This window comes from Acanthamoeba castellanii (assembly GCF_000313135.1).
Source record: "Acanthamoeba castellanii str. Neff unplaced genomic scaffold scf7180000084770, whole genome shotgun sequence".
Lineage (NCBI taxonomy): Eukaryota > Discosea > Longamoebia > Acanthamoebidae > Acanthamoeba > Acanthamoeba castellanii.
In genome coordinates, this window is record NW_004457532.1 from 25764 (window position 1) to 52605 (window position 26842).

At 59.6% G+C, this 26842-nt stretch overlaps 10 protein-coding genes across 10 annotated transcripts; 5 read left to right on the forward strand and 5 right to left on the reverse strand.

The window, feature by feature from the left end:
- Window positions 1–43: 43 nt before the first annotated feature.
- Window positions 44–1406, reverse strand: ACA1_262320 (BRCA1 C Terminus (BRCT) domain containing protein; the record flags this gene model as incomplete). Its single annotated transcript, XM_004341221.1, has 5 exons — window positions 44–265; window positions 428–583; window positions 674–837; window positions 975–1161; window positions 1272–1406. The coding sequence occupies 5 exons, from the start codon at window positions 1404–1406 to the stop codon at window positions 44–46; spliced, it is 864 nt and encodes a 287-aa protein (XP_004341269.1).
- Window positions 1407–1944: 538 nt separating this feature from the next.
- Window positions 1945–5725, forward strand: ACA1_262330 (RhoGEF domain containing protein; the record flags this gene model as incomplete). Its single annotated transcript, XM_004341222.1, has 16 exons — window positions 1945–2008; window positions 2164–2275; window positions 2373–2442; window positions 2613–2695; window positions 2774–2888; window positions 2986–3096; window positions 3181–3244; window positions 3342–3445; window positions 3506–3592; window positions 3689–3964; window positions 4050–4179; window positions 4253–4414; window positions 4491–4615; window positions 4696–4833; window positions 4922–5593; window positions 5660–5725. The coding sequence occupies 16 exons, from the start codon at window positions 1945–1947 to the stop codon at window positions 5723–5725; spliced, it is 2379 nt and encodes a 792-aa protein (XP_004341270.1).
- Window positions 5726–5943: 218 nt separating this feature from the next.
- On the reverse strand, window positions 5944–6571 carry ACA1_262340 (uncharacterized protein; the record flags this gene model as incomplete). The annotated part of the gene is made up of 2 exons (XM_004341223.1): window positions 5944–6140; window positions 6346–6571. 2 exons carry the CDS (start codon window positions 6569–6571, stop codon window positions 5944–5946), a joined length of 423 nt encoding a protein of 140 aa, XP_004341271.1.
- A 257-nt stretch (window positions 6572–6828) lies between these two features.
- Window positions 6829–9811, forward strand: ACA1_262350 (Flavinbinding monooxygenase-like subfamily protein; the record flags this gene model as incomplete). The annotated part of the gene is made up of 15 exons (XM_004341224.1): window positions 6829–6904; window positions 6975–7037; window positions 7111–7227; window positions 7322–7466; window positions 7737–7916; window positions 8018–8206; window positions 8281–8340; window positions 8429–8486; window positions 8588–8645; window positions 8712–8806; window positions 8890–8947; window positions 9082–9218; window positions 9266–9506; window positions 9604–9670; window positions 9745–9811. The coding sequence occupies 15 exons, from the start codon at window positions 6829–6831 to the stop codon at window positions 9809–9811; spliced, it is 1611 nt and encodes a 536-aa protein (XP_004341272.1).
- A 233-nt stretch (window positions 9812–10044) lies between these two features.
- Window positions 10045–11924, reverse strand: ACA1_262360 (protein arginine nmethyltransferase 2, putative; the record flags this gene model as incomplete). The annotated part of the gene is made up of 7 exons (XM_004341225.1): window positions 10045–10222; window positions 10370–10633; window positions 10746–10867; window positions 11002–11076; window positions 11157–11299; window positions 11390–11574; window positions 11767–11924. 7 exons carry the CDS (start codon window positions 11922–11924, stop codon window positions 10045–10047), a joined length of 1125 nt encoding a protein of 374 aa, XP_004341273.1.
- A 191-nt stretch (window positions 11925–12115) lies between these two features.
- On the forward strand, window positions 12116–13349 carry ACA1_262370 (uncharacterized protein; the record flags this gene model as incomplete). The annotated part of the gene is made up of 5 exons (XM_004341226.1): window positions 12116–12416; window positions 12497–12624; window positions 12715–12858; window positions 12958–13164; window positions 13251–13349. The coding sequence occupies 5 exons, from the start codon at window positions 12116–12118 to the stop codon at window positions 13347–13349; spliced, it is 879 nt and encodes a 292-aa protein (XP_004341274.1).
- Window positions 13350–13520: 171 nt separating this feature from the next.
- On the reverse strand, window positions 13521–14282 carry ACA1_262380 (polysaccharide deacetylase domain containing protein; the record flags this gene model as incomplete). Its single annotated transcript, XM_004341227.1, has 1 exon — window positions 13521–14282. One exon carries the CDS (start codon window positions 14280–14282, stop codon window positions 13521–13523), a length of 762 nt encoding a protein of 253 aa, XP_004341275.1.
- Window positions 14283–14396: 114 nt separating this feature from the next.
- Window positions 14397–17141, reverse strand: ACA1_262390 (uncharacterized protein; the record flags this gene model as incomplete). Its single annotated transcript, XM_004341228.1, has 15 exons — window positions 14397–14635; window positions 14701–14823; window positions 14848–14908; window positions 14930–15088; window positions 15175–15312; window positions 15406–15442; window positions 15477–15532; window positions 15650–15768; window positions 15876–15932; window positions 16029–16274; window positions 16325–16415; window positions 16496–16565; window positions 16686–16745; window positions 16834–16916; window positions 16989–17141. 15 exons carry the CDS (start codon window positions 17139–17141, stop codon window positions 14397–14399), a joined length of 1692 nt encoding a protein of 563 aa, XP_004341276.1.
- A 142-nt stretch (window positions 17142–17283) lies between these two features.
- Window positions 17284–19163, forward strand: ACA1_262400 (putative glycoprotein endopeptidase kae1, putative; the record flags this gene model as incomplete). Its single annotated transcript, XM_004341229.1, has 10 exons — window positions 17284–17454; window positions 17540–17606; window positions 17707–17808; window positions 17909–18005; window positions 18088–18214; window positions 18331–18466; window positions 18578–18667; window positions 18767–18842; window positions 18932–19030; window positions 19121–19163. 10 exons carry the CDS (start codon window positions 17284–17286, stop codon window positions 19161–19163), a joined length of 1008 nt encoding a protein of 335 aa, XP_004341277.1.
- Window positions 19164–19918: 755 nt separating this feature from the next.
- Window positions 19919–25808, forward strand: ACA1_262410 (RNA recognition motif domain containing protein; the record flags this gene model as incomplete). The annotated part of the gene is made up of 8 exons (XM_004341230.1): window positions 19919–20046; window positions 20287–20411; window positions 20532–21352; window positions 21435–21583; window positions 21701–21852; window positions 21930–22175; window positions 22277–23727; window positions 23829–25808. 8 exons carry the CDS (start codon window positions 19919–19921, stop codon window positions 25806–25808), a joined length of 5052 nt encoding a protein of 1683 aa, XP_004341278.1.
- Window positions 25809–26842: the final 1034 nt, after the last annotated feature.

A 26842-nucleotide genomic window follows, 5' to 3' on the forward strand; every position in this document is an offset into this window, starting at 1 on the left:
CGTGAGCGAGGTGTTGCAGAGGTGACGGATAGGAGGGGCTTTCTCACCTTTGCAGGGCAGAGGTGATTTTGTGGGTGGCTTCCGAGTACAGGTACTCGACCAGCTTCTGCACGGGCTCGGAGAGGGCGGAAGGCCCCTGCATGAGCCGGTTGCCCTGCGCCTTGGCCTTGTCCGACCCAATCCTGCTCGAAGCGAGCAGGTTGACCCGCTTGTAGCCCTGCCCGCTCATCGTAGTGTACAGCTGCGAATACGTGCCCTCGGCATCCTGCGTCGTTTCGCAATCCATACGTGCGTGTGCGTGTGCGGTGGTGCGTGTGCGTGTGCGTGTGCGGTGGTGCGTGTGCGTGTGCGTGTGCGTGTGCGTGTGCGTGTGCGTGTATGGGCGACGGTTTAGCGTAGCTCCGCCACAGGGTGCAAGCCTCAGTACCTGCAGATTGCCGAGATAGCGGACTTCCTTGGTGCCCGCCTCGGCATCGGCGTCGAGATCACTGACGACGCCGGCATGGGTGAAGATTCTGTACATGCGCCTCTTGCGAGGCGGCTCGGCGACGTGCAGCTCCAGGTTGTAGTAATAGTTTCCTTGCTGTGTATGAGAAAATGTATGACGACGATGAAGATGATATCAGATGAGTAGGCACGCTTCAATAGAGATGACGCGGAGGCAACGGCGCACCTGGAAGACGTTAGTCTTGGCGACTTCGTAGTTGTCCTCGGGCCACTGCGGAGCGTCGCGATCTGTGGTCTTGTAGGGCCACACGCGCACGGTAGGCGGCGGGCGAGCCACGACCTTCTTGCGCGCCATCACCTTCACCGTGCTCAGCCCTGCAGTCTTCCCTCCTGCACCTCCCGCTACACACGCACGTCACATCAGCACTACCGCACACGCTCCATCGCACACGCACACGCAGCACTGCACACGCTCCATCGCACAAGTACACGCACCACCGCACACAAGGAGAGAAGGGGAGGAGTACTGCTGCTGCTGGAGGCACTGCCGCCGGCCTGGAGGAGGTAGGGCTTGGCCGAGACCAGGCCGCCGGCCTCGGCGCAGTCGTTGAGGAAGTCGAGCGTGACCACCGGGATGCCGTGGCGCGTGGCCGCCTGCAGCTTCGACGAGTAGCTCTTCTCCAGTATGTCGTCGCTCGCCACCAGGTACGACGTCTGTGTGCGTGTGCGCGTGTGCGACACACGGTCGTGAGTGGTCTGGGCCAACCACACTATAGCTCACGGGACAGAAAGGGAAGAGGAAGAGGAAGAGGAGGAGGAGGTACCTTTCTGTTGATCATGTAGGACACTCGACCGCCATTGTCGGCGATTAGGCGGTTAATCTCTTGCTTCTTCTTGAAGGGAACGGCGAGCCCCAACTCGAGGGCAAAGGTGAGATCTTTCAAACAGCCCGCAGCCATTTTAGATTTGCTGTGGCACCGCAAAGCTCAACTTTTTCGTGCGTGCTTGTGAAGATGAGTTGTTGAGATTGTCTGAAGATGCCTGACTGCCTGTTGCCTTGGGTCGGCTTGGCCAGGGTCGGTCTTCAGCAAAAAGTCATTTTCGGTTTCGCATCGTCTCGCCAGCCAACCAAATTTCAAACCCAAAGAAAATGAATGAAATTATAGAGGAAATACAACATAAAAGAAAAATCATGATGATGAATGCCCGAAGTGATCAGCACAAGTGACTCTCTCTCTCCACTAGTTTATGTGTCTGGCAGAGAACATGAACTCATGCTAGTGTTGTGGTTGACTCTTTGGTGTGGGTTTGGTTTTTCTCACCGTTTGAATTTGGCCCAATGGCCAAGCAGCGGAATTCAATGATAAATTAATTTACACAGGCCAAACGGACAAACTCGGACGAACACCACGGCGAACACAAAGCTCACCAGCGAGAGCTTCGCTCCCCAGGTTGAGCTTTATTTATTGTCGTTTTCGCTAATCCAGAAGACTCGGGATGGAGCTCCTGCAGCAGCGCATGAAAGAGCGGACCATGAGCACCGGAGGCGGCAGCTCTCCGGGTACCGGTTCCCCTCCCGCAATCATCATCATCATCTTTCAAGACCCATCGTCCAACGATTGATCTATACGAGATGGAAAAACAAGGGATTAAGAAAAGAATCGATTGTTGGGAGGTCCCAAAAGATGAAAATCTTGACTCGTGCGGCCCCTACAGGAAGTCCCACCTTCGCCCGCAAACAGAACCGCAGCTCACGACAGCTCTCGCCCGGGGTGCCGCGCGTGGGCAGCGTCATCGTGCAGAACGGCGAGCTCCCGACCGACCGCAGGTACCGTGACCTACCTTCTCAAAACGCCGGTTTGTGTCCGCGTGAACTGAAGTTTTTATTTATTTATTTATTCATTTATTTATTTTTTGAACCACAGGGCTCTGGTGGTGGAAGAGATATTGATGACCGAGGAGAACTACATCGACGACCTCCGCCTATGCATCGACGTACGTACCAGCCTCACATTTATTTTCGTGTGCCGTGACATTTTCGAAATATATGTACATATTAATATATATATCGTTTTTTTTTCTTATTGAAGTGCCAAGCAATGGTTTTCCGGGTGGGTATGCTCACTATAGTAAAAAAATTGTGGTGGTATCTTGTGCCCGTACAGTACTACTTGTTCCCGCTCCGCAACTCGGCCCACCTGATGAAGCCCGCCGACGTTACCCACGTCTTCTCCAACATGGAATTCCTGTACGAGCGCGTTCTTAACTGTTTCAATCAGCGCACGACGATGTCGTCTGCTGTCACTAATGGCCCGGTGTACATCAGGTACTTTATTCACTGCGAGATTTACCACAAGATCAGCGAGAGTGTGAATAAGGAGGACAAGGTGGCGACGCTCGAAGAGATGGTGACCTCCATTAGCAAGGTCTTCATCCAATACGTACGCGCCCCTGCTGCCCCCAAACAAGATCGTGCACTATACCATGGCCCTCGCCATTCCATTGGCTGACGCTTTCGTTCTTTATTTCTGGCTTCAGGCGGACAGGCTGGTTGCTGTGTACGGCCAGTACTGCGTGGACCACATGCAAGCACTGGACCTCCTCCAGAAGTGCATCACCACGACGCCCGCCCTAAAGACCTGGCTCGACGTACGTTCTGTTCGCTTTCGTTCTTGCACTTCTTGAACTCTCCAGCGAAGCAGAGGAGTCTGACCTCTGCGATCAATCAATCAGACACAAGTGGAGAAGATGACCCAGGGGCTCTATCTGCGCGATTTCCTCGTCAAGCCCATCCAGCGTACGCTCTCCACATTCTTCCCCCCTTGTCAGCACCTTCATGACGACGACGACAATCGTCGCTGATCATCACGGTTGCGCTTCATCTTCCCTCGCAGGCATCTGCAAGTACCCGCTCCTGTTCCGGGAACTTACCAAGTTGACCGCCGAGGGATCGCAGGACTTGGAGGACCTTCAGCAGACACAGTCCACCTTCGAAGAGGTGCGCCTGTGTCGCGTGTCGTGTGACTTGTGCGAGTGCTCACCCCATGGGCACGCATAGATTGCCGGGCGGGTCAACACCAACAAGGCCGCACAGGAGAACAAGAAGAAGATCGAAGAAATTGAAGGGGCCATGGACGACTACAACGTACGTGCACACAAGCATCTTCTCTTCTCTCTTTCTCTCTCTCTCTCTCTGCGTGCTAGATGAAGGGCTGACGCTTCCTTTGGCCTAATGAAACAGAAACCGGTGACGTCGTTCGGCCGAGTGTTCCACAAGGAGGGAGACTTGATGAAGTACAACAAGAAGCTCAAGGGCCAAGTGCGCTACTGCTTCCTGTTCAACGACATGCTGATCTACACGCAGAAGAAGGGAGCGCGCTATCAGTTCAAGGGCGAAATTCCCCTCAACGGCTCGCTTGTCAGCGACATCAATGCCAAGGGCGAAGCCGGCACCAAGCTTGCCAGCATGGGCAAGGACGTCAACGTCGGATTCCAGATCACTCACCTCGAAGCCAAGGTAACTCAACTCCGTTTTTTTCGTTATTCGTTCTCCGCTTTCGTTCTTTGTCTTGAGAAAGCCGCTCATCGCATCCGTTCTTTAGCGTATCTACTATTTCTTCCCCGGTTCGGAGGCGGAGAAGAAGGATTGGGTGCAGCGCGTGGAGGTCCTCACCCAGCAGGCCTTCGAGGCCGAGAAGAAGAGACGAGAGACATCGCCCGACTCTGGCAGTGGTGCGTCGGTTCTCACCCACTCCCGTTGTTCCACAACGCAAACACTGACGTCAGCACCCACCACCCACCACAGGCGGGATCAGTCCGATAGGCCGCTTTTGGAAGGGCCGGCGGGAGACGAACGTCACCCTCAACTCGATCACAGCCAAGTACGGCGCCATGTCGCCGGCCAGCGCCGAGAGGAACGCCGTCCCCATCAAGCCCGTCTCTCCCTCCTCCAGATCAAATGGAGCCGGTACGAGTGCCTTTTTATATGTATTAGTTATTTACTTGTTAATTTATCTGTTTTCCGCTGGCTGACGCGAGCGCAGATGAAAATGGCAGCGGCGAGGAGAGGCCCGCGACTGGCCTCGCCAGCCGGACGAGCGGGCTCAAGCAGCGGCCGTACAGCATGCAGGTGTCCGAAGTCAGCTCCAGCGGCAGCGAGGTTCAGCAGGTGCAGTCGACACTCTTGTCTGGATCACGGCCAGCAACTTATCACCTGGACACACGACACACACCACTCTCGATTATTAGATGATGAAAGCGATCGACACGATGGTCGGACTGGAAAAGCTCGAGCGTGCCAAGCTGGGTGAGCGCATCCGGGACCTGGAGAGGAAGTGGAGCGAGTCGCAGCAGGCACACGACGAGAAGGTCGAGCAGATGACCAAGGTGCGCGCCTACACCCGCTGACGCGCGAGCATCACGTTAGCTCTCCACTAACACGATCGTGCGGCTTCGCACCCGTGTCTGTGTGCAGGTGATCAGCGAGCAGGAGGAGCGATACAAGCGACTCGAAGAGACCCTGCTGAAGATCGTGGCCGACAACGAGCAGCAGCGGGCGGAGGCCAAGCGGGCCGAGGAATTCGAGGCACTCAAGCAGCAGCTCGAGGAGGTTCAGGCCAAGGTGGGCACCCTCGCCGATGAGGTCACCGCGGCGAAGACGACCGAAGAACAAACGCCAGCGCCGACCACCACCACCACCACTACCCCCACCAGCCAGCCGGTCGACAACAACTCAGAGACGAACGAGAAAGAAGAGAAGGAGGTGAAGGAGAAAGACACCACCACGGTCGCGGAAAAGAACGAAGACAAAAAGAAGAAGATGGCGGAGGAAAAAGAGGAAGAGAAGGAGCCGATCAAGCCCAAGGATGTTACCGATGACGCATCGTCGCCCGCGAAGAAGGAGAAGCAGCCAGCGACGGCGGCCACCGCTTCGCCCTCGACGCCCAAGAAGAAGACTGCAAAGGCCAAGACCTCGACTGCCGCCACGCCACCGACGAGCGGTGGCGACGGCGACGAGCCCGATCTGGGCGTCTTCTCGCCGCGCAAGGGGCTCAGCAAGGGCAAGGACAGCTCCGGGTCGCGATTCGGCGGACTCTTCGGCGGCAAGAAGGCGAGCGCCAGCACCGACTCTGCCGAGAAGGAGAAGGTCGACGACGCAGCCAAGGACAAGAAGGCGAAGAAGACGAAGGACGACAGCAAGACCAAGGGCAAGGAGAAGAAGAAGGAGAAGGAGAAGGCGCCCAAGAAGAAGACAACACCCGCCCAAAGCAAGCCCTAGTGGGTGAACCGTAGTATTTGTACTTGGACTTCTCGAAACTGTTCTTGTGATCTTTTTCTGAGCTGAACTGCACTTAGGGCTCATTGTTGTGTGTTCTCTGCTGTTGTGTCTTATGATGATGTGGTGGGTGACATGTGACGTTCAATGGAATTCGTTGATCATCTCGTAGCGGTATTGTCTTCTCCATCGGACCACCAACCACCCCACGATGAGCGCGATCACCAGCGCACCAACTGCTGAGGCCAGGACGGGGATGATGATGTGCCATGGCCGTCGTCTGAGTCGGGCTTGCTTTCCCAGACGGTGATGTTGAACGGCGAGCCGACGATCTCGGACGAGACGTTGAAGGTGACGTGCAGCTGCTCGAAGCCGCTCGAAGAGGGAACGGTGTAGGTGAAGTAGATGCTGCGTCCGTCTGGGCGCAACGAGGCCTTGCCCAGCAACCCGTGCGCCCCCGCACCTGTTCCGCGTTTCCAATCAGCTTCCCGCACACGCACACGCACACGCACACGCACACGCACACGCACACGCACACGCACACGCACACGCACACGCACACGCACACGCACACGCACACGCACACACCGCACACGCACGCACACAAGCTCCACTAAAAGTACCGAGAAAGATGCTGAAGTCATCGAGACTGCCGGCGATGGGTTGTCTGTTGGTCTGGATGTTCACGACGCACGACAGCTGGGTTCCCACCTGGATGGACGTGTCTCCGAACTGGCCGCTGCAGAAGAGCGTGGACGTGGCGTCGGGCTTGGCCTCGACCACGGTGGCCACCTGCACGTAGTCCGTCAACACGCCCCACAGGTCGGCGCTGGCCCACAGTGGTCCCATCACTCGAGGTCCTTTCGACGTGAAGATGACCGAGGCGGACGTAGCGTCGTCGCTCACTTCTTGCACTACGCCGTCCACCGCCGTGCCATTTTCTCAGTTAGCTGAGATAAATAAAACTAAAAGAAACCCAAAGCAAGAGAGAACGTGGCTGCACGAGCCGGACCAATCGGCCTTTTCCATTTCGGAGCTCAAAAAGAAAACAAGCTCAAAAAGAAAACAACCCGCGAAGCATCGCCCAAGCAGCATAGGTGACCAGCATGCTGCACGCTGCGCTGGTGTGGACCCTTGTCGCTGGCCTCCTGGCTGCCATGCTCTTCGTAGCTCATCGCATCCGTACAGTTGTCCCCCTTCATTTTTTCCATGGATTAGCATAGGCTCACCCCCCCAAACTCACTATATCCAGGCCACGCGCTTCGTCCTCCGCCTCGAGTGCCGCTGCGGCCCGCCGTCACCGCCGACTCCCAGGGTACTACGAGCGCCGCTGCTTCCTGAGCCCCAGCCATCAATGCCTGACTCCACACCTATCTGGCCCGGTGCAGGGAGGAAGAAGAGGGTGGCGGTGATCGGGGCGGGCTCGTCAGGCATTGCGGCCGCCAAGTGCGCCATGGAGGAGGGCTTCGACGTGGTCACCTTCGAGCAGACCGACAGCATTGGAGGTACACCTCACACGACCTTCTTCGACGACTTCAACTCCTACACACGATCGCGAGTGAGGAGGTGCTGATGATGATGACGACGATGTGGTCAAAGGCAACTGGGTGTTTAGGGAACACGAGAGCCACAGCAGCGTGTACCGGACGACCTCGATCAACACGTCCAAGGACATGATGAGCTTCGCCGACTTCCCCATGCCCAAGCACCTCGCCCCGTTCCCCGAGCGCGACGAGCTTTGCCAGTACGTCGCCCCCCTTCCCATCACCGCCACCCATCAGGCGGCGGGCCTCAGTAGCAGGTCGTTGGATACGGCCATACTGCGCAGAAAGCACCGCTTCCCATCCGAACAGCGAAGTTAAGCTGCGCCAGGCGGTGTTAGTACTGGGGTGGGCGACCACCCGGGAATCCACCGTGCCGTATCCTTTTCTTTATGGGCCGCACACGACACACGACACACACGCGCGACACACACACGCGACACACGACACACACGCTCACTGTTTGCGCGCAGGTATTTTGAGTCGTACGCCGACCACTTTGGGGTGCGTAAGACGATCCTGTTCAATACCAAGGTGCTCCACGCACGCCCGCGGAACGAGGACCGCCAGTGGGAGATCACCCACCAGACCAACGACGACGAGCCCCGCACCGAGGTGTTCGACTTTGTCATGGTCGCCAACGGTCATCACTGGTTCGGTCTCACTCTCTCATAATTCGCTACGAGCCTGTGCGCTCATTCAATCGGCGGCGGCCGCGGCGTGTGTGTGGCGTGTGGCGTGTGGCGTGTGGTAGGAACCCTCGCTGGCCTTCGTTTGAGAATATGGACACGTTCACGGCCACGCAGCAGCACTCGCACACCTACAAGGATCCGTACCCGTTCAAGGACAAGGTTGTGGTGCTCGTGGGCATCGGCAACAGCGCCGTCGACGTGGCCACCGAGGTCTCGCGCTGGGCCAAGTCCGTCTATCTCGTCACCCGCAGGTGCCCAAATTCTCGCAAAAGTGGTGGAACTGTGGGGGTGGGGGGTTGGTCTCATGACTGACCGCCGGCCGCAGGGGGGCCTGGGTCCTTCCCAAGTACGTCTTCGGCAAGCCAATCGACCACACCGTTTCGAGGTACCTGTTTGCTGGTCAACCGACTGCATGCACAGTGGTGGTTCGTTTCTTACACGGAATGGTACTGCACGCACCTGTCGGTCCCCAGGCTGCAGCAACTGATGCCCGCGTTCCTCTTCAACCGTATGACGAAGCTACTCATCAAGGTGCGCAATTGCGACTGTGACGAATTACAGCTTGGCGTTGTGTGAAAATGAGTACGCTCTCGAGATAGCATCGCGACTGACTGCACAATGGTGACCTTCAGCTGACGCACGGAGATATGGAGAAGTGGGGACTGAAGCCCAAGTTCGATCCTCTTTCATGTACTGTGCACCTTTCCCCCACCTTTCTTCCAGTATTAATCCTTTCGTCGCGTTGTACCTGCGTAGCCCATCCGACGGTGTCGTCCGACTTTCTGCCGCGCATTGGGACGGGCAAGGTCATCGTCAAGCCCAACATCAAGCGCCTCGTGCCTCGCTCCGATGTACGTACCGTCGTGGTGGTCACCACACAGGCTTCCTCGCATTCCTCCCGTTAATCACAGCCCTCATCATTGTCGTGGTCCAGGTGGTCGAATTCGAAGACAACACCTCCGTGCGCTGCGATAACATCATTTATGCGACGGGTGCGCCTCAAACTCTTGAGAGCCTTCTCACCGCACACGCGCACAAGCAACACCGCACACGCACACGGTTCATGAGAGTACCACACACACACGAACGCTAAACTCTCGGTCGGCCGATGGGTGCGTGCGCGTAGGCTACAAGGTGTCGTTCCCGTTCTTCGACGACGACATGAAGCTCGTGGACGAGGAGACCAACCGCGTCAGCTTCTACAAGCTGGTCTTCCCGCCCAACCACTCCAATCTGTACATTTTCGCCGCGCCCATCGTCGCTGTGCCTCTGAGCCGATGATGACTGATGGACGACGGGCCGTGGCACAGGGCGTTCATCGGGCTCATCCAGCCGCTGGGCGCCATCTTCCCCATCGCGGAGATGCAGTCTCGCTGGGTGGTGAAGGTGTTCTCCGGCGCGGTGCCGCTGCCCGCAGCCGATGCCATGTGGCGCGACATCCGCGCGAGGGAGAAGGCGATGGCTCTCCGCTACACCGCGTCGCCTCGCCACACCATCCAGGTCGACTACCTGCCCTACATGGACGAGCTGGCCGACGAGATTGGCGTGCGCGTGCGTGCCTCCTCCGCTTTTTGTGGTCTTCTCCTCCATTTTGTCGCGCGCCGTTGGTTGGTTTGTTGAGCCCTGAAGACCCCTCTTGCCTCCGCAGCCGAACGTCTGGGGCCACCCGGGACTCGTGGGTGCTCTCCTGCTCGGCCCGACCACCCCAATTCAATGTACGTTGGGACCGGCTCGAGTTCACTGTGATGACGGTCCCCTCACGCACGGCGTGGCCACACCGAGATCGCAGACCGACTCGAGGGACCGGGGGCGTGGGCCGGCGCACGCGAAGAGATTCGCTCCAAGTACAACGATGAGAAGGTGCCCCCCCCCCATGCCTCTCTCAACCTTGGCTTGTCTCATCTAAGCTGTCCTTCTGCGCAGAGAAACCTGCTCAACACCTTCCACTTGGGCCGCCACGCCTGATGAGAGAATTGTTGATTGCTGTTGTCGTGCTGTTGTCGTTGTTGTTGTTGTTGTTGACAAAGCAACAAAAGATGCCAGGCGTTGTTCTTTCTCCTGTGCGTGCGTGGTGCTTGCTTCGTACGGTTCAGGTGGACCAGATCCTGTACTGATCGAACTCGCGCAAGGAGAAGGAGATCTCCAGATTGTAGTGCCTCTTCCAGTTCGGGTTCTGCACAAACCGGAGCAGGCCGGTGATGGTGTCCTCTTCCGTCACTTCAAAATCCCTCTCCAGGAGGAACACGTCCTGCCGCCAGTGGGTCAGCCTGCACCATCATGTACAGTACGCAAGAGACGCCAAGTGAGTTCCCGTCGGCACACCACACACACCACACAACACACACACACACACAAAGAGAGAGAGAGAGAGAGAGAAGAAGCTCTCAGGTTTTTTCTGAGGAGGAGGGACGTACGGCTGCTCGGGGGCGGTTGAAAGGACGACGTCCTTGTCGGCGGTCTGGCCCGGAAAAACGACCTCGAACCAGGCGCCCCATCCGTTGAAGGTGCCCTTCCGCTTGGGCTTAATCGCGATGGGCGCCGAAACCCTCTGAAGCTCCTGCGCGGTGACGGTCTTGATGTCGAGCTCCTTGATCACGAAGCCGTCGGCCAGCAGGTGCTTGGGTTTGCACTTGGCTCCTCGCATGCCGTAGTACGTGTACTCAGTCGTGGCGAACGGACTGTGGTGTGTGTGTGTGGTTTGGGCTGTGAGCGAAGCGTTTCGCGTCACAAAGAAGAGGAAAGCGGTAAAGAAGGAGAGTGGTGGTGAGAGGAATCAGCTGCTTCGCGTACATGAGCGGGGCCAGGTTGAGGTCGGGCACGTCGCGGAGGAATCGGATCCGCTTCTGGAAGAACGGGGTCATGTCGAGCGGCGCCACGAACATGCGCGCGATCGCCGGATACATCTTGCCGTCCTGCACGACCGTACCACGTTTGGCGTAAGGCGGTATGTGTGTGGGCGTGTGCGCGCGTGCGTGCGGGCGCGCGTGCGTGTGCGGTGGTGCGTGGTGCGTGTTGCACTGGTGAAGGTGTGATAGTGTGTTCGTACCTCCTTGAGGTAGCGGTCCCTCGCGTAGAGCACCGTCTCGAGCATTGACTCAAATATGAGGAACGATCCCATCCACTGTAGATCACCACTTGCGACTGCATCAGAGGCTCGAAAGGGGGATCAAGCGAACGAGTAGTGATGATGATGGCGTGCACCTCCGACACGATGACGTCGACCTGCTCGGGGAGGTTGACGTCCTCCATCTTGGCGTTGATGATCTGCACGATGTCGCTCAGCCCGTTGCGATCCACCACCAGCTGGGCCTGCTCCGCCATGCTGCTGGCCTCCACCGCGTACACTGCACCAACCATCAGCGATTTGAGCCCACATTGCACGACACACGCACACGCACACGCGACACACGCGAAGAAGCCGAGCAAGTACAGACCTTTGCGAGCGCCGGCGCGGGCACACCAGCACGAGAGGACGCTGGTGCCGCACCCGACGTCGAGTACGACCTTGTCCTTGAAGTCCTGCGGGTTGCCCATGATGGCCCGGTGGTAGCTGGTCATGCGCGACTGGTCGCGCAGCATGTCCACATGGATCCCGAACTTGCCGTACTCCTCGAAGTACCTGGTGTGGCGCGGAGACAGACGATGTCACCATCATCGCCAATTCGCGTAGCGTGTAAAATCTCAAAAAATCAAATTGCGAATGAATTCGCAAATGGCCACGGGGTGAGGTTGGCACTCTTCATACGACTGCCGAATTGATCGAACGAATGCATTCCATTGACCTGCAAAGGGACTGAGAGCATGTGCGCACCTTTGATTTTCGTAGGAGTCATGGGCAGCACTGGCAGGGTTGCCTTCGTAGTGGTCCATGGCGCTGCTGCTGGCGGCGAGCGTTTCCTCAACGTTGAGATTTGAATCGTCTCTGGGCGGCACGGGTGGGAGGCTCGCGTGCTCGCCTCCGGTCTCCATAACGCGAGCGAGCGCGGCTGGTGGCCTGGGGCACAAAATGAAAAAGGAAACAAAGAAATTATTTTCACTTATATTTTCTATCATTTCAATCTCAGGCGATGATGCGCCGGTCATGCAGCAGCTCGGCAGCTCTGCGACGGCTCGCGCTGCCGCTCCCCTCAACGTTGGGTGGTATGACGAGGCCGCTGCCCATGGCCCCTGCCAGATGTCTCATCACCTCTTCGTGCCTGCATAATTCCCGACCTTGTTTGGTTGGCACTGCCGCTCGCCGATCGTACTCCAGCACTGCTCCTCCTCCCTCTTCGACGCCGCCACAAGACAACAAACCACAAAATGACAACAACAGCGAGGCTCCATCATCATCCACCGCCGAGGAAGCAAAAGATCAATCCCGCCCTGCTTCCTACACTCCTCCCACAGAGCCAGGCACCCAGCAGCCTCCCCCCGAGCAGCCTTCCCAGCAGCCGGAACCTATCAATCTTTTCACGGCTGGTACCGCGCACTCTTCGTCTGAAAACAATATATTATTAATCATCTTCATTATCAATAATCTTTATTTATTTATTGCGCAGCTGCGGGTGTGCCCACCGGGGTGCGAGTGGCCGTGCTGCCGCAGCGAAGGTGGCGCTGGCCCTTGTTCACGCCGCTCAAGGTCAACTTCATGCTGAACTGGCTCGAGAAGAAGGACCCGAGCTTCAACGTACGTTTCCCCCGCATCACTCGTGCACTCCCTGCGTAGTATAAGCTCCTTGAGGAGCCTCACGCCACAAGGTGGGTCATGGCCGTGTAGAGGGACGAGTTCCTGGAGGGAGCCAAGGGCGCCTTCGCCGGGATGATGGAGAAGTTCCCGCCAGACCGGCCAGAGCGATTCCGCGAGGTGCTGGATCCGGCCCTGTACCGAGCCATGCTGGACAGCAGCGAGGCCTACCAGCAGGTTTGCATTCCTTTCATTCCTTTGCACATCAAGCCACGCGGCTCATGTGCGGTTGTGGTGGGCGGTGGGCGGTGGGTGGTGGGTGGTGGGTGCGTACAGAGCCCGCTTCGAATCGCTGCGAGGCTGGAGAAGCTGGAGTCGGCGGAGATCGTCAATGTGCACATCCTCGCTGACGCGGAGCAGGAGGAGCTGCCGGAGGATGAGGAGGAGCTCAAGCAGCAGCCGGAGACCGTTCACATCGAGGTCAAGTTTGACTGCGTGGAGCAGCTCACCACGCAAGTCGAAGTCGAAGGCAAGCCGGCCCAGGTATGCTCCCTGTCTTTCCCCAACCCCCGCTCTTCAGCTTCATTCATCACCACGACACGACCAACGACACGACCAACGACACGCAGGTCATCTCCAAGGACGTGTTCCCGCGGTCGCATGAGTGGGTGTTCGAGGGCACCTTCCGCCCCGGCAGCTCCCCGCTCTGGAAGCTTGCCATGATTTGAGTGCCTCCCCAGGCGTCACTTTGGCGATGTTCTGCATCGCGCAAGTTTTGTGGTGCCAAGAAGTGGTGCGACCGACTCTCATGTGTGCCGTGTGTTGTGAGTGTCGTGTCGTGTTTGTGGCATGTGTGCCGTGACGTGGACCCGGTTTCCTTTCTAGCGGAGAGTGTGTTTTTATTGGGGGCACAGGGCGCGCGAGAGCATCACTACGCGGTAGCCTTGGTCCTGGAGCCATGGGAGCAGCATCCGCAGGAGGGCCGGCGTCCAGGGCCGGTCGTGGAGGATGATGATGCTGCCGGGTCGCACCGTGATCATGAGGTGCCAGAAGAGGAGAAAGGGCACTGGCAGCTGCGGGTCGAACGGATAAGCGTCGCCCAGCACAGTGCGGTAGCCGCGGTCAGCGGCCACGAGCAGCATGTCGGCGTGGAAACGGCCGCAGCCAGGCCGATAGAACGGAGCCATGCGCGCTTCGGGTCCGAGCCAGTCGCGCACGGCGGCCTCGGTCTTGTTGATCTCGAGGGCCAACTGGTGAGCCGTGAGCGAGGCGGCCCTGCTGTTGGTGTAGCCATGGTTGGCAAACTCGACAATGCCGTCGGCGTGCAGTTGGCGCATAGCCGCGAGAGCGCGCGGCGGAGCGGCGCGCAGGTACGAGCCGATCACCATGAGCGTGGCCGAGCAGCCGTGGTTGCGCAGCACTTCGCCGATCTCCTCGATCGAGGTGGAGAGCTCGACGCCGAGAGGCAACTGATACCGCCAGGGCGCGTCGTCGATGGTGAGCGCCACGACCCGGTCAGTGCGACCCGTGTGGAAGAGGGGGTGGTGGTCGCGCGGATGGCCCCTCCGTGACATGGCATCGTAAAGCCGGATGCCGTAGAGCCACGAGAGCACAAGCGCCACAAGAAGAAATACAGCCAGCAGGACGCAGGCTAAGGACATTACTTTTTTGTGTGGTATGTGGGTTGTGTGGGTGTAGTGGTGAAAAAAGAACAGACAACGACAGCTGATAGGGGCAGGGATAATTTTCCAAAGCAACAGGCCATTGGGGGGCAATCACTTCCTCCGTGCGGCTTTGGTTTGCTTCGGTGCCGGTGTGGGTGTCGGCGGCAGGGCCTTCTTGAAGGCGCGCGCGAGAATGAAGGCAAACAGCTGCGCCAAGAAGAGGGCGCCGACGATCTGAATGAAGATGTGCAGGTGGTCGAAGATGAATGTCTGCACCTGGTGGCGCTGCGGGATGTCCGCGGGGAAGACGCCCTGCCACCAGTAGCTCGCCCCGTCCACCTGCACCACACCTGGGAAATGGTCGATAAGAATGAAGGGCCAAAAAGAATGAAGCCAAAGGGGGCGGAGGAGCTACCGTAGTTGCGCATCAGGACCTGCTGCTCGGTCTTGATGGTCCAGTCGCCCACGCCCTTGGGGGCGATGTGCCGGAAGGCCATGTAGAAGAACCACAGCTTGAGCGAGTCGATCACCGCCGAACCTGGGACGCGTAGATGATGCACACGTCGGCCAGAGTCGGCGCGGAGAGTGGGGCGAGAGAGAGCTCGCCAGCGGGGCCGTCGTACCTTTGGTGATGCCGAGGCCACCATCTGGGGAATGCAGGCGCCGCTCGAATGGCATATGTCGCCCAACACGAACTGGTGAATGTCGCCGCTCACGAGCTTGATCTTCTGGTGGTAGGGCAGCATCATGTCGAAGAGCTCCAGCGTGTCGTTGAGGAACAGCGAGTAGGTGGGATAGATTTCCTGTCGACGACGCAGCGCAACACTAACAAGTCAGCCGACAGTCCACCGCGGTGGACGTGGTGGCTGGCGCAGGTTTAGGAAGGTACCTTCTCGGCGAGGTAGGCGATGGAGGCCATGAGCGGGGTGAGGAACATGAGCGGGACGGGGCTCAGCACGAAGATGTGCGAAATGTCGTCCCTGGTGCCGTACTCCTTGATCCGCCTCTCAAAATCGACAAATTGCGCCTGGACGATGGTCGAAGCAGAGAGCCGGCGGCGCGAGCGTCAGTCGACTGCGGTGTGTGTTTGGGGGGGGGGTCGAAGATATATGGTGCGTACGTCGCCGGTCATGGGGTGGACAGCGTCGGAGAAGTAGCTGCGGTAGTGGCGAAGGTCGAGGTGAACGAAACGCCACGTTCATCACCTCCCGCACAAAGTCCACTCTGTGCACCGAACCCGTATCCTCCTGCGCACCGCACACGCACCACCACACACGCGTCAACACACACACACACACACACACACACACACACAGCCAGAGCCAGAGCCACGGGGAGGAATGGCGCAGAGGGCGGGGTCGCACCGGCATGTCCTCCATGAGTTGGCCCTGGTACTCGTGGTAGGCCTGCATGCCCGCCTTGAAGGCAATGGTGACCGACGGATCGCGCTTGAGGTAGTCGAAATCGAGGTTGTTGAAGACGTCTGCACCCACACGCGGGAGGACGCGGGAATGAACAACAGTGGAAGAAGGCACCAAAACATATCGTATCAGCTGCGATCCGCTGGGCGCTTAAAAAAACAGCGTGTACCGTGATCGTCGAGGAGCATCCAGTTGGCCGCATGGCGCATCGCCTTCTGCGCTTCGGCTGCGCGCGTGTGTAACCGTGCCCAGGTTAACCACAGCTGTAGTGCGTGCGTGCGTGCGTGTGTGCGTGCGGTTGGGCGAGAGGTCGCAAACGTACGCTGGCCGAAGGTGATGCGGTACACTTTGCGGTAGTCCTCGACGAGCTGCTCGTAGTCCTGCTGGTCCTGGTCGGCCTCGGTGGTCGCGGTCCGGTTGCTGAGCTTCTCCCTCCACCGGGCCAACACGTCGTCGGCGTAGATCTGGTCGCCCATGTGGACGATAAGGTCCAGCTCGCCTGTGTTGTTGTTGTCGTTGTTGTCGTTGTCGTTGTTGTCGTTGTTGTTGGTGTTGTTAACGTCCAACGCTACCATGAGGGTCTCACAGATGTAAAGGCATCCACGGGCGCTGTTGTACCTTCTTTCTGGTTGAGGAGCGTCCACATCTCGTCGTCCTTGTCTTCGAAGTATCGATCGCACGACAGGGCCACCATCTTCAGTTCGCGCTTCTGGCGATGATCATGGCAGCAGTCGGTGGTGAGCTCCCCACAGAAAGAATCGGGCGAATGCGAAGAGGCGGTGTTGGTACCACATGCGATTGGCGGGAGGGAAAGGTCCTGAAGCTCACCCAGTCGTCGTTGTCAAAATGCACCGAATACCTGCGGCACACGACACACGACATACACGACACACACGACACACACGACACACACGGAGCAGCCATGAGCTAAGGCACTCACACACATCAGCAGAGTGCGGCGATTGATAGGTGGGCCAACCTGGTGTTTTCCTTCAGGCCATCGAGCTTGAGGATCTGAGGCACTCGCTTGGCCACCACACTGGGGAGGGAGTGTGAGCACGTGCGTGTGTGTCAGTGAAACGCGGGCGGGACAAAGGAGCGCCCAGCACAACGAAACTACTTCGCACCTGAAGTTGTGGACGGGCGCGTGGGCGGGCTCCTCGAACAGCTGCGCCGTGAGCGGGCGTGCACTCTCCTCGCCGCCCAGTCCCTGCAAGTAAATAAAATTTAATAAACTAGGATAATAAATAAATTAGTCCTTGTGGGGGGGGGTAATGCCGACCTCGTAGAGCACGCGGGCGGTGGCGTCGGAGACGTCGCCGACGATGAGCAGCATGCGCTCGTCTTCCCCAGCAAACTCCGCCTTCAGTGGGCCGACTTGCAGGATTGTGAGCAGCAAAAGCACCACCCCCAGCACCCTCCACGCTCGGCCCATCTTCCTGGCGCCTGTGGCACTCTCTCGCTGCCGTCCTTCCATCTCTCTTGGCTTCTTCGTCGACAAAAAGTCTACTCTATTTATTTTATTGTTACATTTTATTTTATTTTATTTTGGCGAGCTTGGTGGAGAAGATCTCAGGATGGCGAAGATTATGGGCTTCGAGGGAAGTGCGAACAAGATCGGCGTGGGCATTGTGGATGAGGAGGGGAACATCCTTGCCAACGTGCGGCACACCTACGTGACGCCGGCCGGCACGGGCTTCCTCCCCAAGGACACCGCCAAGCACCATCAGCAGCACATTCTCGGCCTTGTACCCCCCTCCGCCCCAAGATAGCCCGTCGACGATGCGGTAGGGCCCTCCAACCTCACACATGGCCCTCCTCCTTCGTACGCAGGTGAAAGATGCCCTGACGCAGGCCAAGCTCACCCCGCAAGAGATTGACGCGCTCGCCTACACGAAAGGTGCCCGCCCAAGGCCGCATGGTCATGCATTGACCGGGGTCATGGTTGTGTGCATGATGCGGTGTGTTGAGTGTTTGAGAGTGTTTGTGTGATGCTACAGGGCCTGGCATGGGTGGACCGCTGCGCAGCGTGGCGGTGGTGGTGCGCACCCTGGCCCAGCTCTGGAAGAAGCCCATCGTCGCCGTCAACCACTGCGTTGCCCGTACGATCGATGCATGCTCCATCTCCATCAAGTCCCCCCCCCGAGCAAGGGCGTGTGTTCACTCTCCTTTGCGTGCGATCGGCTGTGTTCTGGCGTCCAGACATCGAGATGGGACGCCTGGTGACCAAATCGCAGAACCCGGTGGTGCTCTACGTCTCCGGCGGCAACACCCAAGTGATCGCCTACTCGCTCAAGAGGTAACCACCACACACACACCCTCTCCGTTAAGCAGTGCGGACTGACTGCATTTGGTGGGCTCGCGCATGCGGGGGTGAACAGGTACCGCATCTTTGGCGAGACCATCGACATCGCCGTTGGCAACCTCCTCGACCGCTTCGCCCGAGTCATCTCGCTGCCCAACGACCCCGCTCCCGGCTACAACATCGAACAAATTGTTGGCCAAAAAGTACTGATCTCCGCCCGCCCGCCCGCCCGCATAGTCGACCGTGCACTCCATCAACATTCGGTCCACGGTGAGACTTACACTTCTGTGACGTGGTGGCGGTGACCAGGGGCAAGCAGTTCCTGGAGCTTCCCTACACGGTGAAGGGCATGGACGTCTCCTTCTCCGGCATTTTGTCGTCGCTCGAGGACATCGCACGCCATCAGCTCGCACAGGGGAAATGCACGCCCGAGGACTTGTGCTTCTCCCTCCAAGGTACGCAGCTCATCGATCGAGCGCATGATTGTTGACCCAAAGAACGAACAACAACAACGAACTCACGGTCTGGGTGATGACCTGGAACCACACACGACACACACAACACAGAGAACGTGTTCGCTATGCTGGTGGAGATCACGGAGCGGGCAATGGCCCACTGTGGCCAGTCGGAGGTGCTCATCGTGGGTGGTGTTGGATGTACGCCCGGCTCCTCCCCCAATATTCTTTCTCTCTTTCGTTCGTTGCGCCAGGAACTGGAACCAGCTCACGCACGTGTGTGGTTTCCAACCAAACCAGGCAATGAACGTCTCCAAGAGATGATGAAGCAGATGGTGGAGCAGCGAGGTGGCCGAGTGTGCGCGATGGATGACAGGTCCGCACCCCCCCTAAACAGTCATTTCCCACCAACCACGTCTCATCGTCAGTGAACTGACCTCTCGCCACACTGTGGCACGTGTCCAGGTACTGCATCGACAACGGAGCGATGATCGCCTGGACCGGTATGCTGATGTTCAAGTCGGGCATCACCACCCCCATGGAGGACACCTGGTGCACGCAAAGGTACGCACGCCGACGTTACCTTCTCATTTCTCGTTTCCGCACTACAACTCACTCCGATCTGATTGTTTCCACAATTCCTTCGTGGTGCAGATACCGCACGGACGCCCCCGAAGTGCTGTGGCGGGACGATTGATCATCATCGTCAATGCTTGGTGCCCTTACTCCTCCTTCCGTAACAACGACCTCTGTGAGCGACGTGGCGAGATCTAAAGGGTCGCGCCCTTCGTCAGGGCTCTGCTTCATCACCTTCTTCTCGCTCCCAACAATTTGGCGCGAAAGTTGGACACCTGTCTGGCGAAATTTCGTGGCTGATTGCAACATTCCCTGAATTGCTGTGTAATGAGCTTTGGCGTGTTGGGCTTTTTCCGTTTGGGCCTGTCACGAAGAACGTGCCACGAAGAAGGGCGGTGGTGTGGTGCCAGGAAAAGGAGGTTTACGTTTGTTGTTTCGGCGCAGGCTCGAGGAGGAAGGAGGAAGCCGATTGATTCGTTTTTTTTTAGAGAGGGGAAGAAGAACGACGCCTCTCCTTTCCTCTCCTTTCCTTTCCTTCGTCATCTTCTCTCCTCCTTCCCTTTTTTTAATCGTTCCTTTTAGCTGCGCCTTACAAGTGCGCCCCCTCATCGGTACGTTGAAGCCCCTTTTCATCCCCTCCTTCTTTGACACGTTCGGAACTTTCCCGTCCCGTCCCTTCGCTTTCGCCTTCCTCCTTCGCTTTCGTTCTTCCCCCCCCCCCACCCCCACCCCAATCAATGATCAAACCTTCGATCTCCGAAGAACTCCCCTTCTCACTTGACTGACCTCCTTCTTTCCATTCGCAGAAGGGGCATCGTCTCTACACAACAAGAGGCGCTAGACTCTCCAATCGGAGTGCGCCTCTCCACTTCGATCATGCTGCTGGGCGGAGGCGCGGGGCTTCCGTCGTGGGACGGAGAGACGCGCGTCTACGTAGGGCGCCTTCCTGATAACGTGGATCGCAACGAGCTCGAGTCCATCTTCGCTCAATACGGCCCCATCAAGTACGACACGCCCCCTTCCGATCCCCCCTTCCTTCCTCCTCCTTTTCTTTTCCGTCTTCTTCGGTTCCTTCTTCTTGTGTCTTCTTGTCTCATCTCCGCTTCGATCTCCCTTCGCTTTCGTTCTTCCCCCCCCCCGGCGCTCCTTCTCTTTCGCTTTTCCCGTTGTGCCTCCACCCCTTCCCTCGCTGCAACGCTTCCACTCACCTCCGCTTGCGCTTGCGCTGCTCTCCTCGTGTGTAGGAAGTGGTCCTTTGGTTCGCGGAACTTTGCCTTCGTGGAGTACTTCAGCCACAACGCCGCGGCCCTGGCCGTGCAGCACGGCGGCAACGTCTTCCTCCGCTCCCAGAAGTACCACCAGCGACTCGGTACCCTCCTCGTCCCTTCTCTCGCCATTTTATCTATACAGCACAGTAGTCTAACCTGCATCTTGTGTTGTGTGTGTGTGGCGACACAAAAAGACGTAGCGTGGCCGACATCGTCTGCAGGCCTCCCGCCTCTGGCGTCGATGATGGCCTTGCCGGTCGGGAGCTTGTCGTCCAACGTGCAGCTGCCGCCAATCCGCAATCCGCCGCAGGCTCCGATCTACGGCCGCTCGCCCGGCCTCGAGAGCTTCCCGTCGCCGCAGCTCCTGACCACCTCCGGCGATGCCGATCCCTACCTCCGGGGCGACCGCTTCGCAGCGCAACCGCCGCACAGCAGTGACCCGGGCCGAGGGCGCGACATGGAGTGGGAGCGCTACGCCGGTGGGGCAGCGGCGCGCAGCAGCCGCGATCGCCCCGCCGCCGAACACTACCGCGAGGCCGAGCCGCCAGCTGCGCCGGGTTCGGTGTCGCTCCACCGGTCCGGTTCGCCGACGGTGGTGGGCCAGACGTCGACGCCCATCTTTATGGCGAGCGCGAGGCGCGAGGGCGACGATGCCCTCCTTCGCACGTCGATGTCAACGTCATCGCCACCTCCGCCCGCGTCGCCGCCCGCCTATGAGAAGGAGAGAGAGAAGAGACATTCTTTCCTCTCCTCTCCCATCGTCGAGAGCGAGAGCAGCGCCGCCCCATCGTCATCATCATCTTCAACGTATCACTCATCACCATCGTCAATCGATTCCAACGCCGATCGATACTCGTCGTTGTCTGGTCTCTCGTCTTCCTCACACACTCTCGCTCCGTACTCGCCGATGCCGACCTCGCCTCCTCTCCCCGGCGGCGTACAGTCTCCGCCGCTCCACCACCACGGGTCCGTCCCCCAGTCTTCGCAGGTGGGTGCCCCGTGGACCTCCGACAGCGAAGCCGAGGGCCTCAAGGAAGGCGAGGTACCACCATTTCCTGCCCTGTTCCATTGTGCACCACGTTTAGAGCTGTTCTGACGTGTGTTGTGTTGTGTGCAATGCATAGGAGTACCTGTTGACGACGCTGTACATCAAGAATCTGGCCTACCAGATCACGGACGAGGACCTCAAGATCAAGCTCGAGTCGCACGAGTGCAAGGAGGGCCTCAAGGCCATTCGATGGATCACCGACAAAATGCAGGGACACTTCACCGGGTACGGCGTCACCATATGCGCATTGCGCAACACACAGACAAACACGTCACACACACACACACACACACACCACAGCACCATCGCTAATGCGGATCACATTGTCGCCATGCGATTCAGGGAGGCGTTCGTGGAGTACGAGTCGGCCGAGTTGGCCGCGCGAGCGCTGGACAAGCTCAAGGGCCGGCGCATGCTCGGCCGGCGCATGAAGATCAGCTACGCCAAGTCCAAGAAAAAGACCCCGATGCCCGCCCTCACCGGCGAACGAGAAGGTACTTTCTCCGCTCCGCTCGGAGTTAAATCCCCCAGCATTGCACGCGCTCACACCACCTTTTATGTCCGAACGTAGTCAAGGAGGAGAAGCGCCCCAAGTACCCGGGGTGCAAGACCATCTTCATCGCCAAGCTCGACGACGGGATGACGGATGCCACGCTCAAGGAGATCTTTGGGGTGTTCGGCGAGATCCAGCGCGTCCACCGCCTGTTCGACGCCAACACCAAGAAGTTCAAGGGCTGCGCCTTCATCTGCTACTCGGCGCCCGAGGAAGCCGACAGCGCCGTCAGACAGATGGACGGCGTGCGGCTCTTCGGCAAAGGTTTCACTCCTCCCCGCTTTCACCCGCCCAATTTCATTTCTCGGAACTAAAATCACGACACACTGACGCTTTCGCTTTCGTTCTCCCCCTCCCCATCACAGGTCGGTTCATCGACGTCAATTTTGCGGACAAGCCCGACCCGGTGCACCCGACCACCCCCGTGCCCTCGGCGGGGCAGTCACCCTACCTGTCACCGGCGGGCCTCGGGCTCGGCCTGGGCACCATCCCACTCTCGCCGCCCTTCTCGCCCTCTCTCCAGGGAGTGCAGCTCTCGCCCCGCTCCTCCTCCGGCAGCTTCACCTACCCGCCGCTGTCGCCACCGCCGTCGACCGCCAGCCCGTCGCTGATGCCGGGCGTGCCCCTCTCGCCCGCGGTGTCGTCGCCGTCGCTTCCGTCGCCTTCGCCGTTCATCGCGGCGCAGGCTGCGCACCACACACCGAGCGCGGAGGCCGAGACCGACCGGACCCCGAGACCCACCGACCGTTCAACAGTTGCTGCTGTCACGTCGACAATAATCACAGCAACCACGCCAGGCACCCAGACGGTCCCGACAACGACGCCGGCAGCTCAAGAGCAGCCGCAGCCAAATGTTAATGTAGCGGTCAGCAGCACCGCTGAGCGGCAGCCTACACCGGCGTCGCCACCAGCACCAGCGGCACCGGCGCAGCAGCCGACAGCCGCCTCGACGACCGCGTTGGCGGCCGCCAACGCCGAGGACAAGTCCACGCCGACGGGCAAGTGGGGAGCGATGCCCCTCAAGTACCGCATCCTGAAGAGTTTCGGGATGCCGACCAAGGACGACCGGTCCAGGGACAGCACCAACGCGCAGCTGCCTTCGCCGGCGCCGGCGACGACCAACGGTCAGCTGGACGGGCCGGCGTCGGCGTCGGCGGTGGCGCTGAGGCGTGAGCAGCAGCGGCGGCGCATGGAGGAGGAGCTGAAGAACGACAAGATCGAGGCCGGCCTGGCCCAGGCCCGTGAGCGCGAGCGCGAGCGCAGGGAGAGAATGGAGGACGAGGAGCTCCTGCGTAGGCCGCGGGGTGCCGCCGCTCTGGTCAAGCGGAAGCGGTCGGAGGACTACGGCGCCGGACCCAGCGGCGCTGTGGGTCTGCGGGCGCGGCCGAAGGGAAAGCGACCAAAGAGAGAAAGCGAATACGACGACTACGAAGACGAAAACGACGACGACGACGACGAGAATGACGAGCGCGACGGCGATCACATCGAGGGTCCCACGAGCGCGACGGCCGCGACGCGGCAGCAGCTTCATCAGCAGCACCCGAAGAAGAAGCCCCAGCGACGGGCAGTGGTGGTCGACGACGAGGACGACGAGGACCAGGAGCCCGAGAACGAGGAGGAGATCAAGACGCGGATGGAGGTCATCATCAACAAGTACGACGCCATGAAGGACAAGAACACCGCCGTCGCGTTCCTCCTCAACGTCATCCGCAACTCCAACCGGACCAAGATCGAGGTCGGCACCGCCTGGCGACATCCCGCCGAGTACGCCGACATCTATGGCGAGCTGGGCATGATCAAGCTCCCTGTCGTCAACGTACGCTCTTCCTTTCATCGCAATGCCGACGTCTGCCGTGTGACTCACGCCGTGCGTGTCGTGTCATGTGTCGTGTCGTGTCATGTCATGTAAATGGGCAGGGGCGCTACCACATGTGGCAGCTGCCGCGCGAGGGCTCGGTGAGGCGAGTGTACCTGGACTCGCTGAAGCCGGCCGAGACCAAGGAGAAGAAGAAGCGCGGCAAGAAGCGCAAGGAGGAGAAGATGCGCGAGGAGGAGGAGGAGCGCCGCCGGAGGAGCGAGGAGGCCGCCGCCGCCCGGGCCGCCGCTGCCAACAAGCGCGCCCTCGACAAGAAGGCGTCGGCCGCCGCTGCCGAGGCGGTCGTGGTGGCCGCCGCCAGTCATCACCAAGCGCCGCCCAAGAAGATGAAGCGCGAGGCGCCTCCCGTGGTCGGTTCGAAGGAGCTCCCGGGTGTCGAGCGACGGCGATCGAAGGAGCAGCCGCTGTTCAAGTCCAAGGCCGTGGACGCCGCCGCTGCCACCGCCACCACCTTAAAGAAGGAGGAGTTGTGTTCGGCGCCCGCGGCGAAGAAGGCGAGCCCGGCCGCGGCGACGACCGTCGTCGTAGCGACCAAGCCTCCCAAGAAGCAGCCGCTGCCCCAGACCACTCGGCCGGAAGAGAAGACCGAGGCCGAGGCCCAGCCGCAGCCGCAGCCAACTCAAAGGCGCGGGGAGGAGGAGGGCAAGGTGCCGACAGACGACGCCGTCATGCTGACCTCCGAGGAGCTGACCGGCCACCTTCATCATCAGACCGAGGCTGCTGTGGGGCAGAGCAGCAGCAGCTGCGGCATCGAGTCGGAGGCGATGGAGGTGGAGGTGAAGGAGGAGATGGGCGGCGAAGCGAAAGAAGCCGAGACGGCGCCAGAGGCGAGCAGAGGGAGCGAGCCGGAGCCAGAGCTGGAGGAGACGAAGAGCAAACCCGGCGATGAGCAAGTGAAGGAGAAGGAGGAGGAGACGAAGGGGGACGACGGCGGCGCATCGAAGCAGAAGCTCATCGAGGGCGAGCCGACGTCGACGACGGAGAAGCGGGAGAACGAAACGCCAACGCCGGCGACGGAGGAGGCGAAGGAGGAGCGCACGACGCAGGCCACGGAACAGCAGCGCGAAGAGGAGGAAGAGAAGGAGAAGGCCAAAAACGAAGACGAAAACGAAAACGCGAAAGAGACGAGCGCGCTGATGTCGGAGGAGGCGGCGGCGGTCGAGAAGGAGGAGCCCAAGGTGGAGACGTCGGTCAGCACGCAACGACTCGAGGAGGAGAAGGGCGAGGAGGAGGAGACCACCGCCACGAGCGTCAAGCCGGACGAGGCAAAGGAGGCGAAGCCCGCCACCAGCGCCTCGACCACCGGCGACGCCCAGGCAGAAGAGGAAGACGCCGTGGTCCAGAGCGAGGTCAAGGAGGAGCAGAAGGAGGAGAAGAAGAAGAAGAAGCGGAAGGCGACCTCGGAGTCTGAAGAGAAGAAACAGAGCAAGCCCGAGAAGAAGAAGGCCAAGACGAAGACCGCGAAGAGGGAGAAGAAAGAGGAGGAGAAGGAGGACGAGGAGACGAAGGAGACGAAGAAGGTGAAAGCTGTCGAATCGGAGGACGAGGAGGAGAAGAGCGACCCGCCCCAGCCTACGCGGCGACGGCGCGGTCGTGCGGCGGCCTCGGCGTCGAGCCCGGCGGGAGGCGCCGGCAGGAGGCGCGTCGTGGATGACGGGCCGCCGGAGGAGCTGCTGCGGGTGCTGCAGCGCGAGGCGCTCGGGCTGCGGAAGCGGACTGGCGGCGGCGCGAGCAGCAGCCGGGTCGAGAAGGCGTCGTTCCTGGAGGAGATGCGCGAGCGACGGAAGGAGCGCAACCGCGAGCGGCTCAAGCGCGAGCGCGAGGAGGAGCTGCAGCGCGAGAAGGAGCGGCGACGCAAGCGAGCAGAGAGGGAGAGGGAAAGGCGGAGGGAGAAGAAGGAGAAGGAGGAAAGAGAGAAGGAGAAAGAGAAAGAGAAGGAGAGAGCGAAGGAAGGAACGGCGGGAAAGAAAGAAGAGAAAGAAGGCGGAGGAGACAAAGAGCGAAAGCGAAGAGAGCGATAGTGAAGAAAGTGAAAGCGAGGAGGAAGACGACGATAGGATGCCGCGGGAGATAAGCCTGCAGAGCCGACGAACGGGGAGGCGCAGGCCGGGAGCCGTCAAGGCCGCCACCGATCGGAAGGCGCCGCAGTCTCGCAGGGCTACCACCCGGTCGACCAAGGCGAAGAGCGAGGAGGACTCCTCTTCGTCGTCATCTGAGGAGGAGGAGGAGGAGGAGGACGATGATGACGCTGATCACGATGCCGAGGCCGAAGAAGACGAGGACGCGGAAGAGGAGTACATGGCCGAGGATGAGGACGAGACGGAAGACTGACCGCTGTCGTTACCCCCAAGAGCTTGGGGGATTGCCACCTTACATAAACTTGTGCAACAAGGGTCTGCCTTTTCGTCCGCCTTCTTCATGGCCAGGCTGATCCTCAACCCGCCCAATCCTGGCGGCCACGGTGTTGGCGGGGAACCAGGACCAGGTGATTCAAGGTGATGAAGACGGCTTGTCTTGAAAGATCAATTTGAATGGGATGATGCTGTGAAATGGACAACATGCTGAATGGAGCTCCAATTGGTTGGTGTTTATTTGTGTAGTTGTTATTTACTCCCTGGGGGCACCACCGCCACGACCGAACGAAGGACGGGGAGCACGGTCTCCGAAACCACCAGCGCTGGGGGCACCATCCCTCCTGTAGCTGTCCCTGCCACCACGGCCGCCAAAGCCACGGCCCTCACCCTCACGACCGGCCTGCAAGGTGAGAGAAAAAAGTTCAAAATTTGATGATTAGCGACAAAAAATGGCTATGAGGTGCGTGGAAATGGGCACGAAGATGTGGGAGAGTAGAGAGACGTACGAAGCGGGGAGCGAAGTCGCCACCAGCACCGGCAAGCTTCTTCTCCTGATCACCAGGGAAGGGGCGGCGGTAACCCTCGCGGTCACCACGGGGACCACCAGCGGGCCTCTCACCACCACCGACGCGCGGGGGGTAGGCGCGGGGAGCAGCGGCGGGCTTCTTGAGCGTAGCGGGGACGATGTTGGCGTCGAGGTT